This window comes from Nerophis ophidion, linkage group LG20, assembly GCF_033978795.1.
Source record: "Nerophis ophidion isolate RoL-2023_Sa linkage group LG20, RoL_Noph_v1.0, whole genome shotgun sequence".
Lineage (NCBI taxonomy): Eukaryota > Metazoa > Chordata > Actinopteri > Syngnathiformes > Syngnathidae > Nerophis > Nerophis ophidion.
In genome coordinates, this window is record NC_084630.1 from 6738397 (window position 1) to 6756341 (window position 17945).

Consider the following 17945-nt stretch of genomic DNA (forward strand, 5'->3'; position numbering starts at 1 on the left):
AAAACCGATACACAGTCAATTTGAAAAATGCCTCCTTTTTGGGACCACCCTAGTTTTGACAGATTTCACCACCAAGGGTGCAAATGAGACATTCTATATTAGAGGCAATGGTTTCTTCGTATTGGGACCATGATTTCGGTCCTAACTTGTTCACCGGTCCTCATATGGAAGGTACTTTTCCTCATTGATGTCTCAGGTATCAAGATACAAGAACAAGCACACACAAACACACACACATGCACACACACACGTACACACACATAAACACATTTTTGTACGTATAACCTTCTTGAGACCTCCGGCCTCCCTCTCTAGGACCACCCTTTCTAGATATATAAAGATGTTGTATTTGCATCATTAATAATAAATACAAATTATGCAAATATTAAAAAGCTCGTAGTGAAAAATGAGTTGGAATGTCAAATGAAAAAACTTTTAATTTTGGCAGTACCATAATAAAAGTCATACTTTTACTCAATGCAAGTCCAAATGTTACAAGAAAAACTAAAAGTGTGTGCAATATTGTGATAAATGTTGGAATTTTACTCAATAATGTTCGCAAATGTAAAATACAAGCTTAAAAATTTGGCAATTTAATGAAAGTGGTCGTAATTTTACTTGAAAAAAGTTAAAATCTTACAAGAAAACTTATAATCTGAATTTTACTTGGCAACATGATGACTTCATAATTTTATATAACAAATGTCACCATTTTGCATTTAGAACTATTCATTTTACATTAAAAAAATAATGCTTTTACAAGAAAATATTAAAGAAACGGAAAGAATATGAGAAATTCTCCCTAATTTTATAAGAGAACAGTCGACACATTGTGAGAAAAAGACTATTATTTGTATTTTTTTGTTTGTAATTAGTTTCTAACCTTCAATATTTACTTCAAATTATTTCAGTAGGTCTCTATATACATGTTTATTTTATTTGTTTTACTCATTTTGGCCCAAGGGGGCGCATTTCAATTTCTTACACACACTTGTTATTTCATATGTTGACCAGAGGGGGAGCACTTTTAAAACCGACACAGAGTCAATTAGAAAAATCCCTCCTTTTTGGGACCACCCTAATTTGACAGATTTCACCACCAGGGGTGCAAATGAGACATTCTATATTAGAGGCAATGGTTTTCTTCGTATTGGGACCATGATTTCGGTCCTAACTTGTTGACCGGTCCTCATATGGAAGGTACTTTTCCTCATTGATGTCTCAGGTATCAAGATACAAGAACACACACACAGAAACGCAAACACATGCACACACACACGTACACACACATAAACACATTTTTGTACGTATAACCTTCTTGAGACCTCCGGCCTCCCTCTCTAGGACCACCCTTTCTAGATATATCTAGATCTTAGCGCTGCTTTCGATACCGTCGATCATAATATTTTATTAGAGCGTATCAAAATACGAATTGGTATGTCAGACTCAGCCCTGTCATGGTTTAACTCTTATCTTACTGATAGGATGCAGTGCGTCTCCTATAACAGTGTGACCTCGGACTATGTTAAGGTAACGTGTGGAGTTCCCCAGGGTTCGGTCCTTGGCCCTGTACTCTTCAGCATCTACATGCTGCCGCTAGGTGACGTCATACGCAAATACGGTATTAGCTTTCACTGTTATGCTGATGACACCCAACTTTACATGCCCCTAAAGCTGACCAACACGCCGGACTGTAGTCAGTTGGAAGCGTGTCTTAATGAAATTAAACAATGGATGTCCGCTAACTTTTTGCAACTTAATGCCAAAAAAACGGAAATGCTGATTATCGGTCCTGCTAGACACCGACCTCTATTTAATAATACAACTTTAACATTTGACAACCAAATAATAAAACAAGGTGACTCTGTAAAAAATCTGGGTATTATCTTCGACCCAACTCTCTCCTTTGAGTCACACATTAAAAGCGTTACTAAAACGGCCTTCTTTCATCTCCGTAATATCGCTAAAATTCGCTCCATTTTGTCCACTAAAGACGCCGAGATCATTATCCATGCGTTTGTTACGTCTCGTCTCGATTACTGTAACGTATTATTTTCGGGTCTCCCCATGTCTAGCATTAAAAGATTACAGTTGGTACAAAATGCGGCTGCTAGACTTTTGACAAGAACAAGAAAGTTTGATCATATTACGCCTGTACTGGCTCACCTGCACTGGCTTCCTGTGCACTTAAGATGTGACTTTAAGGTTTTATTACTTACGTATAAAATACTACACGGTCTAGCTCCAGCCTATCTTGCCGATTGTATTGTACCGTATGTCCCGGCAAGAAATCTGCGTTCAAAAGACTCCGGCTTATTAGTGATTCCTAGAGCTCAAAAAAAGTCTGCGGGCTATAGAGCGTTTTCCGTTCGGGCTCCAGTACTCTGGAATGCCCTCCCGGTAACAGTTCGAGATGCTACCTCAGTAGAAGCATTTAAGTCTCATCTTAAAACTCATTTGTATACTCTAGCCTTTAAATAGACCTCCTTTTTAGACCAGTTGATCTGCCGCTTCTTTTCTTTCTCCTATGTCCCCCCCTCCCTTGTGGAGGGGGTCCGGTCCGATGACCATGGATGAAGTACTGACTGTCCAGAGTCGAGACCCAGGATGGACCGCTCGTCGGGACCCAGGATGGACCGCTCGCCTGTATCGGTTGGGGACATCTCTACGCTGCTGATCCGCTTCAGATGGTTTCCTGTGGACGGGACTCTCGCTGCTGTCTTGGAGCCACTATGGATTGAACTTTCACAGTATCATGTTGGACCCGCTCGACATCCATTGCTTTCGGTCCCCTAGAGGGGGGGGGTTGCCCACATCTGAGGTCCTCTCCAAGGTTTCTCATAGTCAGCATTGTCGCTGGCGTCCCACTGAATGTGAATTCTCCCTGCCCACTGGGTGTGAGTTTTCCTTGCCCTTTTGTGGGTTCTTCCGAGGATGTTGTAGTCGTAATGATTTGTGCAGTCCTTTGAGACATTTGTGATTTGGGGCTATATAAATAAACATTGATTGATATATAAAGATTTTGTATTTGCATCATTAATAATAAATACAAATTATGCAAATATTAAAAATCTCGTAGTGAAAAATTAGTTGGAATGTCACGTGAAAAAACTTTTAATTTTGGCAGTACCATAATAAAAGTCATATTTTTACTCAATGCAATTCCAAATGTTACAAGAAAAACTAAAAGTTTGTGCAATATTGTGATAAATGTTGGAATTTTACTCAATAATGTTCGCAAATGTAAAATACAAGCTTAAAAATTTGGCAATTTAATGAAAATGGTCGTAATTTTACTTGAAAAAAGTTAAAATCTTACAAGAAAACTTATAATCGGAATTTTTCTTGGCAACATGATGACTTCATAATTTTATATAACAAATGTCACCATTTTGCATTTAGAACTATTCATTTTACATATGAAAATACTACTTTTACAAGAAAATATTAAAATATTACAGAAACGGAAAGAATATGAGAAATTCTTCCTAATTTTATAAGAGAACAGTCGACACATTGTGAGAAAAAGACTATTATTTTTATTTTCATGCAAATAATAAAAAACTCGTAGTGAAAAATGAGTTGGAATGTCAAGTAAAAAACGTTTAATTTTGGCAGTATCATAATAAAAGTCATACTTTTACTTAACGCAAGTCAAAATGTTACAAGAAAAAGTGAACGTTTGTGCAATATTATGATAAATATTGGAATATTACACAATAACAGGCGCAATTTTACAATACAAGCTTAAACATATGGCAATTTTATGAAAATAGTCGTAATTTTATTCGACAAAAGTTACAATTTTACAATAAAACTTCCGCTCTAAATTTTACTTGGCAACATTATGACACACTTCATAATTTTATATAACAAATGTCACCATTTTGCATTCAAAACTATTTATTTTACATTAAAAAGTAATATTTTACAAGAAAATATTTCAATATTACAGAAACAGAAAGAATATGAGAAATTTCTCCCATTTTCATAAGAGAACAGTCGACACATTGTGAGAAAAACACTGCTTTTAGTTCATTTTTATTTATTTTTATTTTTGGTTTGTAATTAGTTTGTAATCTTCATTATTTACTGTTATTTCAGTAGGTCTCTGTAAACATATTTTATTTGTTTTATTCATTTTGGCCAAAGGGGGCGCATTTCAATTTCTTACACACACTTGTTATTTCACATGTTGACCAGAGGGGGAGCACTTTTAAAACCGACACATAGTCAATTAGAAAAATCCCTCCTTTTTGGGACCACCCTAGTTTTGACAGATTTCACCACCAGGGGTGCAAATGAGACATTCTATATTAGAGGGAATGGGTTATTCGTATTGGGACCATGATTTCGGTCCTAACTTGTTCACCGGTCCTAGGGTAGAAATACAAGAATTCACACACACACACACACACACACACACACATATTTGTATGCCAAGTAAACATGTTATCCACATCAAATTGTTGTTGTCCTCATTGTAAGCTGCCATCCAAAATCTATTTCACATTGTAAGGCAAGGAGTAGCTAAATATAGAAGTACCCCTGTCGTGGTTGTTGCGCCAACTGGCTGAGTTTGACCATGTCTTTGGCCCACTCTACTCCAAAATGTCCGGGTGCTTTGAAAGGACATCCAATCCAATTACATCCTCCAAACCCTTCAGCTGATGTCCCACTGCTCCATCCTTTTGCTGAAAGCATTTTCACAGATAAAAACGCTGCAATGGATAGATGGTGTAATGATATCCTAGAGCTGCAATGATCACATGGCAGAGGAGATCTGAAGACCTTATGATTGGAAGACAGTTTTTATTATTATTATTTTTTTTTTGCTTATTGTGAAAGTGCTGGAAATAAATCCCGGTTTCACAGGATATCAACATTTGGGCTTGCAATGTTCAGGTTGGTTAGTCGACGGCAGTCATTTTATATCATCTTCAAATGGATGTTTTTTTGGTAGTGAATAGAAAATAAAAGTTACAATAAATCTGTAATCCATTGTCCTTTTATCGGGCTCCATCACACACATATACGAGCTGTGTGACACAGGTTTTGATATCAACACAGCTGACAGGATTGATGACAAAACTGTGTTGGTTTGATGGATGGAGATATGTTGAACGAATGGATACAAGGTCATTTCCTGTAGAAACCCTGTTTCCATGAGTTGGGAAATTGTGTTAGATGTAAATATCAACAGAATACAATGATTTGCAAATCCTTTTCATCCCATATTCAATTGAATGCACTACAAAGACAAGATATTTGATGTTCAAACTCATAAACTTTAGTTTGTTTTTGCAAATAATAATTAACTGATGGGTCAAATGCAGAGAATAATTTCGCCAAACCTAGTGTGTGTGTGACAATCATTGGGACTTTAACTTTAAATGAAATGTGATTGGTGGGAACTACTTTTTCTTCCACGCATGTAAGATGCGCAGGCAATAAAAAAAAAAATGACTGGAAATTAAAATGAGTGACTCAGTATTATAAAACAGCAAGTGTACGTATCGTTTTATTGTGGGCTATTTGGAGACACTAAGTACAATGTTGAATATAAATAAAAGATAACACATTCCGTGCAGAATAAGGCCATCATTTGTTTTGTGCTGTTAATTTATATTGCTTGAAGAAAAATCTCAAAAAGTAGCCAAACTTGAAATACTCAGTTTTTTTTTTTTTTTACACAAACTAATTTTTTTATTCAATGTAGTAACAGTCACATCCATAACAATTTGTAATATGTACAATATTTACACTATTTTAGTCATTTTAAGTATGACCGGAACTTATTTTCTAGGTGCATTGATTTTAGTGTCCATAGCTAGGAGGAATTGGGTAGTGGGTGTCCTGTGGCCAGGGAGCCCGGAGGGGCCCCATGACATAACGGGCACCAACATGGCAGAGCCGGGCCCCGTCCTCGACTCTGGGCTGGAGCGGAGCCCGAGACAGAGCCCGTAGGACAGGGTAACTAACTACATAACGAAGAGGGCCGCAGTTTCAAGAGCCCAAGAGCTCAGGGGCCGGACGCCAAAATAGGAACCTTTCGTCAGAAAGTGCCTCAGCAGGTTGGATTCCTTTCAGACTGTGTTTACCTGATTACAAAGTAAACACATCGGCGAATAAATTCACTACTCTCTTGCAGCGTCTGCAGGTAGACAGATAGTAAACGGCATGAAGAAACAGAAGCTCCAGAAGTGTTGTTGCAGATTGATGTTCCTTCTTTCGAATTATTTTCCTTCCTCTGTTTTATTTCTTTACAATACTTCTTTATTTAGGTTTCTATGACTAAAAATATCAACATAAAATAAACATTACAGAAGTATAAAGTCCATTGTGTATTTTACATAAACAGAAGTTTTAGTTTTAATACATTCACACAATAAATTATAGCCCCCTACTGGCCAAAATTAGCGCTACATGTATTAAACAACCTTTCCTCACCAGAGAATTACTCAGACAAAAACATGACCACACATACTAAAGACATCACAAAGTCAGCAATTTCAATACAAAACAGACTTAGTAACTTTGTGCACAATATTCACTCACAAAGATCTGACCAAGTTTTTTGATGAAGCTCACTCATGTGGATTTCTACCATTGTTGCTGGTCTGGTCAGTGCTCACGCCACTCAAAAATGTCCGACAGAAAACAATGACTCATGCAGTGGCTCGAGCAGAACATTCATACTGTGTTGCTCAATTCCTGTTAAAAGTCAGATTTTCGCAATTCATTTCGAATTTTCGGTAGTGCCATCGTTTAAGAATTCTTTCTTGTGTTTCATTGTGACACATTTGCCTCACTGTTGCCCCCTGTGGGGTGGCGGTGTCATGATCCGTGGCCCGGATCATGTTTTGTTATGTTCTGTTAGTTTTGTACACCATTAGTTTCTGTTTTTTTGTACACCCTTGTTTGTTTTAGTTACCATGGTTACTTTTTTATTTCCACCTGCCTCTGATTAATGTTCGCCCGCTCACCTGCTGCCCGAGCAGTAATCAGAGGCATTATTTAAGCTTGCCTTAGCCGGTCAGTCGTACTGACGTCATTCTTTGCTTCACGCTACCTACTAGTAAGTCTTGTTTGTTTCATGCCACAGTTTATTGAGTGTTCCATGCCATAGTCTATGTTAAGTATTGTCTTTAGCTCCAAGTGCGAGCAGCACGTTGTGCCTTTGCCTTGTGTTCCGTTTCGTTGTACTACTTTGATTTTTGAAAATTGAATCATGTTCTTATCTGCAAGCTTTGTCCGGAATGGTCAGTCTGCATTTTGGGAAAACGAACCCCGCAGTAAGCTGCGCAAACCATGTCGTGACCGAATGACGCCAGCACGACTGTCCGGCAAAGGTAAGCTTAAATAATGCCTCTGATTAGTGCTCCGGGAGCAGGTGAGCAGGCGAACACTAATCAGAGGCAGGTGGAAATAATAAGTAACCATGGTAGTTATAACAAACAAGGGTGCACAAAAAACAGGACCTAATGGAGTCCAAAACTAACAGAACATAGCAAAACATGATCCGGGCCACGGATCATGACAGGCGGTAGTATTGCATACATGAGCCGTCCTTGTTTGAATGCTTAAATCAGGGGTCTGCAACCCAAAACGTTGGACCAAAAATACAAAAAACTAATCCGTCCGGAGATCAAATAATGAACAGCCGTATATAAATCTTATAATGAAGGCAACACATGACGTAAGTGTCTATATTAGCTATAATAGCCTACTATCAAAACGACTATGTGTCGCAGGCTGAAGCAAATTTTCGTTGACATTCGTTGACAGATATGTTGAAATGTAATATTTATTCTACACATTTTTCCAACATTAGAAACCACTGGTAAATCAGAGGCTAGTCAAAAGGTGAAATAACTCCTAGAAATGACTTTTAATGGCCAAAGGTATAGATGTGTGTGTCTAAGTTAAAAGAAACGGGAGGCTGTCTTCTTTTAATAGATTCATTACAATCTTTGGTAAGCTAGGTAATGTTTGCTGTGGTCTGGAACGACATGGTACACAAACAACTATCCGAATGCAGTCAAAATACATACAGATAATGTATGTAAAATAAATGATTTACAAAGAGGATACAAGTGAAGGATATTAAATGAGCTCAGATATACCTACAAATGAGGAATAATGATGCAATATGTACATACAGCTAGCCTAAATGGCATGTTAGCATTGATTAACTTGCAGTCTTTCACCAAACATGCCTGATTAGCACTCGAACAAGTCAATAACATCAACACGCAGAGCATGAAACTTTTGGTGGACAAAAAGAGACAAAGAAGGAGTGGAAGATTGTATCTGTAAACAAACTATGGTGAGTTCAAGAACCGCTAAAATTAGTAGGACAAAACGATGTTCACCAATTACTCTCATCAGTGAAGCATACAGACAAACATATTCAACAGTGGGCTTCCTGGCAATTGGGAAGGTTTGCGTCATGTTTGTCCTCAAACAAAACACATACTAAAACAAAAAAAAAATATTTTTTTCCCCATTTGTTTTCCATTTTCAACCCTTTTTTAAATATGCTCCACTAAAGTTGATGTTTGGCAGGCCTAATGAAAAGTTTAGACGAACCCCCAAAAAATGGCTTGTTATTTTTGTGTAGTTCTGAGAAGCAAAAAAAACAAACAGATAACATTTTGGCAACTGTAATAAAAAAATGTAGGTAGCAGTGTGTATCAAACATGCTCTAAAACTAAAATAAGGGCAATCCTGGAGGAAACAGTAAAGCTTTGTTGTAAAAATAAAATAAAAGTTTTTTTATTTACTTACCCCCCGTGATTGAATCTCTTTGACGTATAAAGGCAATAGGAATTCAGACTCCCCTTCTAGTCTCACTCCTTCTTTGGTCACTCGCAGTTTGCCCATTCCATCCTGTATAAAGAGAGAAGAGGTCAATGGTTGTTCGGGAGGAAAGTCACACAAACGTCAGTCCGGAAATATGTAAGTCTTTTATTTTTCCACACATGCGCACATTTCACCCGGACTGGTGTATGGGTTAGAGAACTGATGAATGAAGGCATTCCTGTATCCTACTACAATGTGCCCTTGGTAGTACAGAATGATGACACGGCCATAGGACCCACTACGTTTCTCAAGGACACTTCAACAAGTCTGGGGGAAACTGAGAGCGGAACCATCAATCTTCCGGTACTACAATTCCCAAGTGGTGTCCCATTCAAGGACTGGAGATACCAGGGGGGAAAGTTCACACAGATGCCATCCCACCAAGGTGACCGCTGTTTGAGGAAAGACCACCTCAATAAGGCCTTGAGATCTCAAATGGAATGTTCTAAAATGTGTGGCATTGTAGTTTTTGCTATTGACTTACATCCATCCATTTTCTACAACTTGTCCTTTTCAGGGTCGCTGGAGCCTATCTCAGCTGCATTCGACTTTATTCTACTTAAAGGGGTCATTATATGATTTTTTGGTTTCTACATTTAAAACGTTGAGCTTTGTACGTCATAATAGCAGTGTTGAGGTCAACAAGATCAATCAATCAATCAATGTTTACTTATATAGCCCTAAATCACTAGTGTCTCAAAGGGCTGCACAAACCACCACGACATCCTCGGTAGGCCCATATAAGGGCAAGGAAAACTCACACCCAGTGGGACATCGGTGACAATAATGACCCAGTGGGACGTCGGTGACAATGATGACTATGAGAACCTTGGAGAGGAGGAAAGCAATGGATGTCAAGCGGGTCTAACATGATACTGTGAAAGTTCAATCCACAATGGATCCAACACAGTCGCGAGAGTCCAGTCCAAAGCGGATCCAACACAGCAGCGAGAGTCCCGTTCACAGCGGAGCCAGCAGGAAACCATCCCAAGCGGAGGCGGATCAGCATCGCAGAGATGTCCCCAGCCGATACACAGGCAAGCAGCACATGGCCACCGGATCGGACCGGACCCCCTCCACAAGGGAGAGTGGGACATAAAAGAAAAAGAAAAGAAACGGCAGATCAACTGGTCTAAAAAGGGAGTCTATTTAAAGGCTAGAGTATACAAATGAGTTTTAAGGTGAGACTTAAATGCTTCTACTGAGGTGGCATCTCGAACTGTTACCGGGAGGGCATTCCAGAGTACTGGAGCCCGAACGGAAACGTTCGATCGAGCAGTTTTAATGTTTTTAATTTAATAAGCAGAGCATTGTTATGGTCAATATAATCCGCATTATTTGCAATTCTAATCGGTATTACAGGATGCATGTAGGAGCCAGTCTGCTTATTGGAGGACAGAGTAAAACAACTTGCACTGAGCCTAGTCTATAAAATCCGCTACACCTCCTTGATGCCGAAGTACATGTCAAATTACTTCCTTAACGTAAATGACCGCCATAACCACAACACCAGGGGGAGCTCCACAAACCACGTTAAACCCAGATTTCGATCTAACAAAGGTCTTAACTCATTCTCTTTCTACGCCACATCAATGTAGAATGCACTCCCAACAGGTGTAAAAGTAAGTGCATCTCTATCCTCCTTCAAAACCGCTCCAAAACAACACCTCCAGGCAACTTCAACACTTTACTAATACCCTCCTCCATTCACATCCCATCTCCCTGGATTATAAACAACTCAAATGTACTTCTAATGTATATACTTGTTCTTATGCTATGTGAACTCACTATGTTCTCTGCTGGCTGTACATATCCTACTAAATAAGACCTACACTGTTTCAATGTCCACATTTCTCTGTTGATGCAATTGTTGATGGCTGAAGTACTGATATCAACCAAAGCTGCTCATCCCACCCCCCGGATTGTAAATAATGTAAATAATTCAATGATGATTAACTTGTGTGATGACTGTATTATGTTGATAGTATATATTTGTACCATGAATTGATTAACGTGTACCCCGATTTAAACAAGTTGAAAAACTTATTGGGGTGTTACCATTTAGTGGTCAATTGTACGGAATATTTACTGTACTGTGCAATCTACTAATAAAAGTATCAATCAATCATTGGCAGACTCGCGCATAGCACTTTGGGTAAATGTATAACATGTATGGATAATCAGCTGAAGGCAATAGATTAGATTAGATTAGATTAGATTAGGTAGTACTTTATTTATTCCGTCAGGAGAGTTCCTTCAGGAAAATTGAAATTTTCAGCACAATCCCATTCAAGATTAGACAAACATTACAGGGAGACAGAACAGGATCGCTGACGGGTCTGCCGGGGGAATGGGAGAAAAAAATAGAAGTTTAAAATAAAATAAAAAAATCAGTCTTAGCCTGGGCCCTGAATTGGGGGTGCAGACTGAGGCCAAGGGAAAAAAACAACAACTCATAGCCCTAAAACACATCCCTCTTACATGTGTGTAAGAGGGAACCATCAAACATCAAAGAACACAGACATTAAAGCAGCAGATACAACCAGACACTTCTACATACAGCTATGAATAAAAAGTAAAAGAAACATATCCACTGTGGTGGCCATCGTCCGCTGGGGTGGAGGGAGCATGGCCAGAGACAGGAGCAGACCCAACAAAGCAACCAAGACAGCCGACTCCACTCTCGGCCAGTGTCCAGTCCGCATGGATGAGCGAGGATACGTCCAAGGTGACTGAGGTGTCCGACACCTGCTCACCCAGCCAAGACACTGCGAAGACTCTCCGTCCCAGCGCTCATTGTTAGCTCCGCAGCCCTGTCCCCCTCATCCGCATCTCCTCCGGTCCCTCCAAACCGACTCCGGTGTGGCAAAGACCCTGCAGCTGGTCTCCATGGCCAAAAGGCTCCCGGGAGGCAGATCCAGAAGTCCACAAAAAAAGCACCACAGAGGTCACGAAAGTGCCACCCCTTGTCACACAGTCCCAAAGAGTCCCGGACCAAAAGGCAAGAAAATATAATAAGACATGAAAACAAGAGGGAAACACAAAAGGATGACACAAGAGCACAGAGCTCCTGCCTACAGCAGCCAATACAGCAGCGCCATCTTGGAAAAAAAATAAATAAATAAAAAAATGATTACCGCCAATATGGGGGCGGTATAGCTCGGTTGGTAGAGTGGCCAGCAACTTGAGGGTTCCAGGTTCAATTCCCGCTTACGCCATCCTAGCCACTGCCGTTGTGTCCTTGGGCAAGACACTTTACCCACCTGCTCCCAGTGCCAGCCACACTGGTTTAAATGCAACTTAGATATTGGGTTTCACTATGTAAAGCGCTTTGAATCACTAGAGAAAAGCGCTATATGAATATAATTCACTTCACTTCAATATTGTTTTAAAAATAACTCTGCAATCCTTTCTTACTATATGTCAACTCTCTTGACTTATGTCCAGACGCAGATGAGGAGTAATCTCCCTTTTATTTAGTATTAGTATTTTTTATTTTATTTTTTATTTTTTTTCTCCCTTTCTCTCTCCTTTTAGTCTCTTTCTGTTTTTGGTCTTGTATGGGTGTATGTGTGAATGTGTGTGTCTTTGTCGTCTTACTTGTTGTTTGTGCCATGTGTCCCTGGTTGGTTTGACCTGAGTGGGGTGAGTGGGGTGGGTGGGTGGTTTTAGGGGTAAAGGTATGAAGAATTCACTGACTTTAAAATTGTACTGTTTCGACTTGCACCTTTTTTCTGTATATGTGAAAAAGTCAATAAAAAAAAGTTGGATTAAAAATAACTGCAATGCCTCCACGGTTTGATTTCAAATTTCCAAGACTTATGCTGATCCTAAATAAACAGCCGTAGCTACTGATAGGTAAGAAAAGTTGGTTTTGCATAATAGGGTCCCTTTCAACAATAATATGAAACAAGTAAACACGCTAGCGGGTCTACCTGGTTGATCCTGCCAGTAGCATGTGCTTGTCTCAAAGATTAAGCCATGCAAGTGCAAGTGCAAACGAGTTTGCACAAATACTATGCTACAAATACTACATAGTTGTTGTTAAGGATGCATACATCCTTAAGAGGGAGTTAAAAACACACAACACTGAACAACATCCATCCATCCATTTTCTACCGCTTATTCCCTTTTTGGGGTTGCGGGTGGCGCTGGCGCCTATCTCAGCTACAATCGGGCGGAAGGCGGGGTACACCCTGGACAAGTCGCCACCTCATCACAGCACCATTTCTATTTCCAAAAAATGTTCGTATTTTCAAAGCTAGCCCACCTGAGTCCGCTTGTTCAACAGTGTAACAATATTAACAAAATTGTTAAAATATTAATATAATAATAATAAATAAATGGGTTGTACTTGTATAGCGCTTTTCTACCTTCAAGGTACTCAAAGCGCTTTGACACTACTTCCACATTTTCCCATTCACACACACATTCACACACTGATGGCGGGAGCTGCCATGCAAGGCCCTAACCAAGACCTATAAGGAGCAATGGTGAAGTGTCTTGCTCAAGGACACAACGAACGTGACGAGGTTGGTAGTAGATGGGGATTGAACCAGGAACCCTCAGGTTGCTGGCACGGCCACTCTCCCAACAGCGCCACGCCGTCCCCGACACTATTGTCGCATTGTAAGGGCTGGTCTCCTACAAGCTTTAGTAAAATTTGGCCAAGTACTATTCTGTCTCGGCGGTCCTTCTTACTCAACGTACAGTGTATTCATTCATTCATTTTCTACCGCTTATTCCCTTTTTGGGGTCGCGGGGGGCGCTGGTGCCTATCTCAGCTACATTCGGGCGGAAGGCGGGGTACACCCTGGACAAGTCGCCACCTCATCACAGCACCATTTCTATTTCCTAAAAAATTTCGTATTTTCAAAGCTAGCCCACCTGAGTCCGTTTGTTCAACAGTGTAACAATATTAACAAAATTGTTAAAATATTTTGTTAATATTGTTACACTGTTTGAGAATGAGATATTTTAAAGTGTTCTTTCCTAATCCATAGTCATGTTTAAAGCAGCTAGTATGTTCCTATGTAGTGTAACTTCTCTTGATCTCCATGCTTACGTCTTCTTTCCGCTGGTAAACTCTTTGTTTTGTTTTAAGGGCTCCTGTTGGTCGGCTCACAGAGCTGTTTTGGCAAGTTATTTTTGGCTTTCAAGGCCTTAGCTGTGCTCCTTTCCGGGCGAGAGGTGGTGCTTTCGCGCTACATTTACTGACTCTTTTTGTGAGGATTGACACCTCTTCTTGCTGATAAGTAATAAATGGGTTATACTTGTATAGTGCTTTTCTACCTTTAAGGTACTCAGAGCACTTTGACACTATTTCCACATTCACACACACATTCACACACTGATGGCGGGAGCTGCCATGCAAGGCCCTAACCAAGACCTATAAGGAGCAATGGTGAAGTGTCTTGCTCAAGGACACAACGGACGTGACGAGGTTGGTAGTAGGTGGGGATTGAACCAGGAACCCTCAGGTTGCTGGCACAGCCACTCTCCCAACAGCGCCACGCCGTCCCCGACACTATTGTCGCATTGTAAGGGCTGGTCTCCTAAAGCTTTAGTAAAACTTGGCCAAGTACTATTCTGTCTCGGCGGTCCTTCTTACTCAACGTACAGTATATGTCATCCAAAATAACTTGGGGGTGACCAGGGTGTTTTATTTCCTGAAAGGAAGACTGGATGCGAAACAACTGCCTTCTTGTGTTTTTCTGCTGAATGTAATTCATACTTACCAACCCTCCCAATTTTCCCGGGAGACTCCCGAATTTCAATGCCCTTCCCGAAAATCTCCCGGGGCAACCGTTCTCCTGAATTTCTCCCGATTTCCACCCGGACAACAATATTGGGGGCGTGCCTTAAAGGCACTGCCTTTAGCGTCCTCTCTCACCTGAAAACTTCACTCCTTAACAGCCGCATGCTGTTCAGGCGTTCGTTTTCAATCCATATAAAAGGTGTGGCGGCCCAGTCGCATAACAATGTAGCGTTGGACGGGTTCAACAATGGTCTTTAATCCAAGATGTCAAGAAATGCTGACAAGTTGTATGATCTTTTAACTGGTTTAATGATAATGTTAATTTCAAGCACACACAAGTAAATGCAACGTATACTTGGTCAACAGCCATACATGTCACACTGAGGGTGGCCGTATAAACAACTTTAACACTGTTACTAATATGCGTCACACTATCAACCCACACCAAAAAAGAATAACAAACACATTTCGGGAGAATATCCGCACTGTAACACAACATAAACACAACGTAACAAATACCCAAAATCCCTTGCAGCACTAACTCTTCCGGGATGCTACAACTGCACACACAAGAATGAGACGAAGCAGAAGAACGAAGAAGAGACTGGGCGACGACGAGTAAGAAGAAGAAATACACTTGCAAGTTCAAAAAGGATTGGAAAAAATTATTGTATTTCATCCAGGACAGCTCGAAGGGGAAGTGGTATGTAAAGGTATGATGTAATTGTGATTGGCAATTAAATCCATCCATTTTCTACCGCTTATTCCCTTTCGGGGTGACGGGGGGCACTGGCGCCTATCTCAGCTACAATCGGGCGGAAGGCAGGGTACACCCTGGACAAGTAGCCACCTCATCGCAGGGGCAATTAGAAAGCAAAATAATTTTGTTATCGTAAGTAGTTGAAAGTAAAATGCATTGGTTTTGGTATTAAAGGTTTTCCCTGTAACTATATAGTATTGGATCGATAGACACATTTGTGGTGAGACCCACTATTAGTTCACTTCATAAAAACTAAAGCAATTTTATGGTTCCTCTCTCAGATCATATGGTCAATAGCTCTCACCATGAGTAGGACTTTGGTGCGGTTTGCTTTCCCGTGTTGCAAAGCATGGCGTGAAGGTAATGACATTGTTTATTATTAATGTTTTGTTTTGGTAATATTGACGAAATATTACAAAAACAAAGGGTATAAACAAAAGGCGCTCTCAGCAGAGGAACAAAACTTGGCTATGAAAACAAAGACTATTACTATAACGTAAACTATGGACATAAAACAAAACTTGCAAACTATGGCATTAATAACAAAAACTTACTTGGAACGAGAAAACTTTATTGTACCATATGTCCCGGCAAGAAATCTGCGTTCAAAAGACTACGGCTTATTAGTGATTCCTAGAGCCCAAAAAAAGTCTGCGGGCTATAGAGCGTTTTCCGTTCGGGCTCCAGTACTCTGGAATGCCCTCCCGGTAACAGTTCGAGATGCTACCTCAGTAGAAGAATTTAAGTCTCACCTTAAAACTCATTTGTATACTCTAGCCTTTAAATAGACCTCCTTTTTAGACCAGTTGATCTGCCGCTTCTTTTCTTTCTCCTATGTCCCCCCCTCCCTTGTGGAGGGGGTCCGGTCCGATGAGCATGGATGAAGTACTGGCTGTCCAGAGTCGAGACCCAGGATGGACCGCTCGCCTGTATCGGTTGGGGAAATCTCTACGCTGCTGATCCGCCTCCGCTTGAGATGGTTTCCTGTGGACAGGACTCTCGCTGCTGTCTTGGATCCGCTTGAACTGAACTCTCGCGGCTGTGTTGGAGCCACTATGGATTGAACTTTCACAGTATCATGTTAGACCCGCTCGACATCCATTGCTATCGGTCCCCTAGAGGGGGGGGGGGGGGTTGCCCACATCTGAGGTCCTCTCCAAGGTTTCTCATAGTCAGCATTGTCACTGGCGTCCCACTGGATGTGAATTCTCCCTGCCCACTGGGTGTGAGTTTTTCTTGCCCTTTTGTGGGTTCTTCCGAGGATGTTGTAGTCGTAATGATTTGTGCAGTCCTTTGAGACATTTGTGATTTGGGGCTATATAAATAAACATTGATTGATTGATCGATTGATTGAAAAGAGCATTGATCATCAGCATGGATAATAAGGGTGTGTAGAGGTTGATGTCGCCAGGCTGACTGCCTGGCAACTACAGGCTTAAATAGTGGTGCAGTCATTGAGAGGTGCGTGAGTCGTGAACACATAACAGGTGAAACTAATGAGTTGTCATGGTGACAAAAACAAACAAGAGTGCACAATGAGTCCAAAACCAAACAGAACGTGACCAAACTAAACATGATCACCCAACATGACAGATCTCACCTATGGATGATCGGTATTTATGCCACAATAGAAAGCGAGCCTGTTGAGGTGCACTTTAAACTGCAAATCAGAAATGACTTTTCACAGCAGCTCTCCAGGATGGCGGGGAATGTAAGTTACATACATACTGTAAGTTATATGCTTTTATATCCTCGACCAAACAACGTGCATTTAAATGTTCCACATACGACAACATTGTTGGTTTACTTTGGTGGAATTAATTTGTAAAAGTTGGTGTAACAACACACTAAAAATCAGATACAAAAAATAAATATATCTATAGATTACCAGATTTTCGGACTGTAAGGCGCACTTAAAATCATTTCATTTTCTCAAAACTCGACAGTGCGTCTTTTGAAATAAGATGTATCTTTTGGCTAATCCATACAAGTTAAAATCAGAGTTACAAGCATCTCCACCATTAGTTGGTGTAGCAAACATCCGCACAAAACATCTGGTCTTATTCAATAGCATCAGCATATACCTAGAAATCAACATTACGTTGGTTTGCAATCATGGGAAGGAAGAAAGTGAGCGTGAGTGCTGGGGAAAAAAACAAGTGGCTGATATTCATTGAATTAAAGAAATAGATCATCAAAAACATAACGGAGCATGTTGGTGACTTTGTGGAGTCTGCACCGTACTAAAGTAAAATGAGTTGACAACGCCAACCAAGAAATTATATCTATATGGCGAGGATTTATCAATGAAAATATGGAAAAGCTGCTGATGGTGTGTTTGACAGGGAAACAGCTAGAAGGTGATGCCCTAGAAGTCCATCTTCCAAAGTAAATGTACATTGTTGCATTACCGTCTTTTTCAGACTATAAGGCGCACTTAAGATCCTTTCATTTTCTTAAAACTCGGCAGTGCATCTTATAAGCCGGTGTGCTTAATGTATGGAATAATTTTACTTGAGCTTACCGAACTCGAAGCTATTTTATTTGGTAAATGGTGAAATG

The 17945-nt window shown here is 40.3% G+C and overlaps 1 protein-coding gene across 2 annotated transcripts in view; it reads right to left on the reverse strand.

Annotated features, from left to right (window-relative positions):
- Positions 1-17945, reverse strand: part of LOC133538684 (zeta-sarcoglycan-like) — a 449291-nt gene that overhangs the window by 285176 nt on the left and 146170 nt on the right. For both annotated transcript variants that reach the window (XM_061880386.1, XM_061880385.1), the window contains exon 2: positions 8791-8892. In XM_061880386.1, the coding sequence (XP_061736370.1) occupies positions 8791-8892 (102 nt within the window). The remainder of the gene's footprint in view (positions 1-8790; positions 8893-17945) is intronic.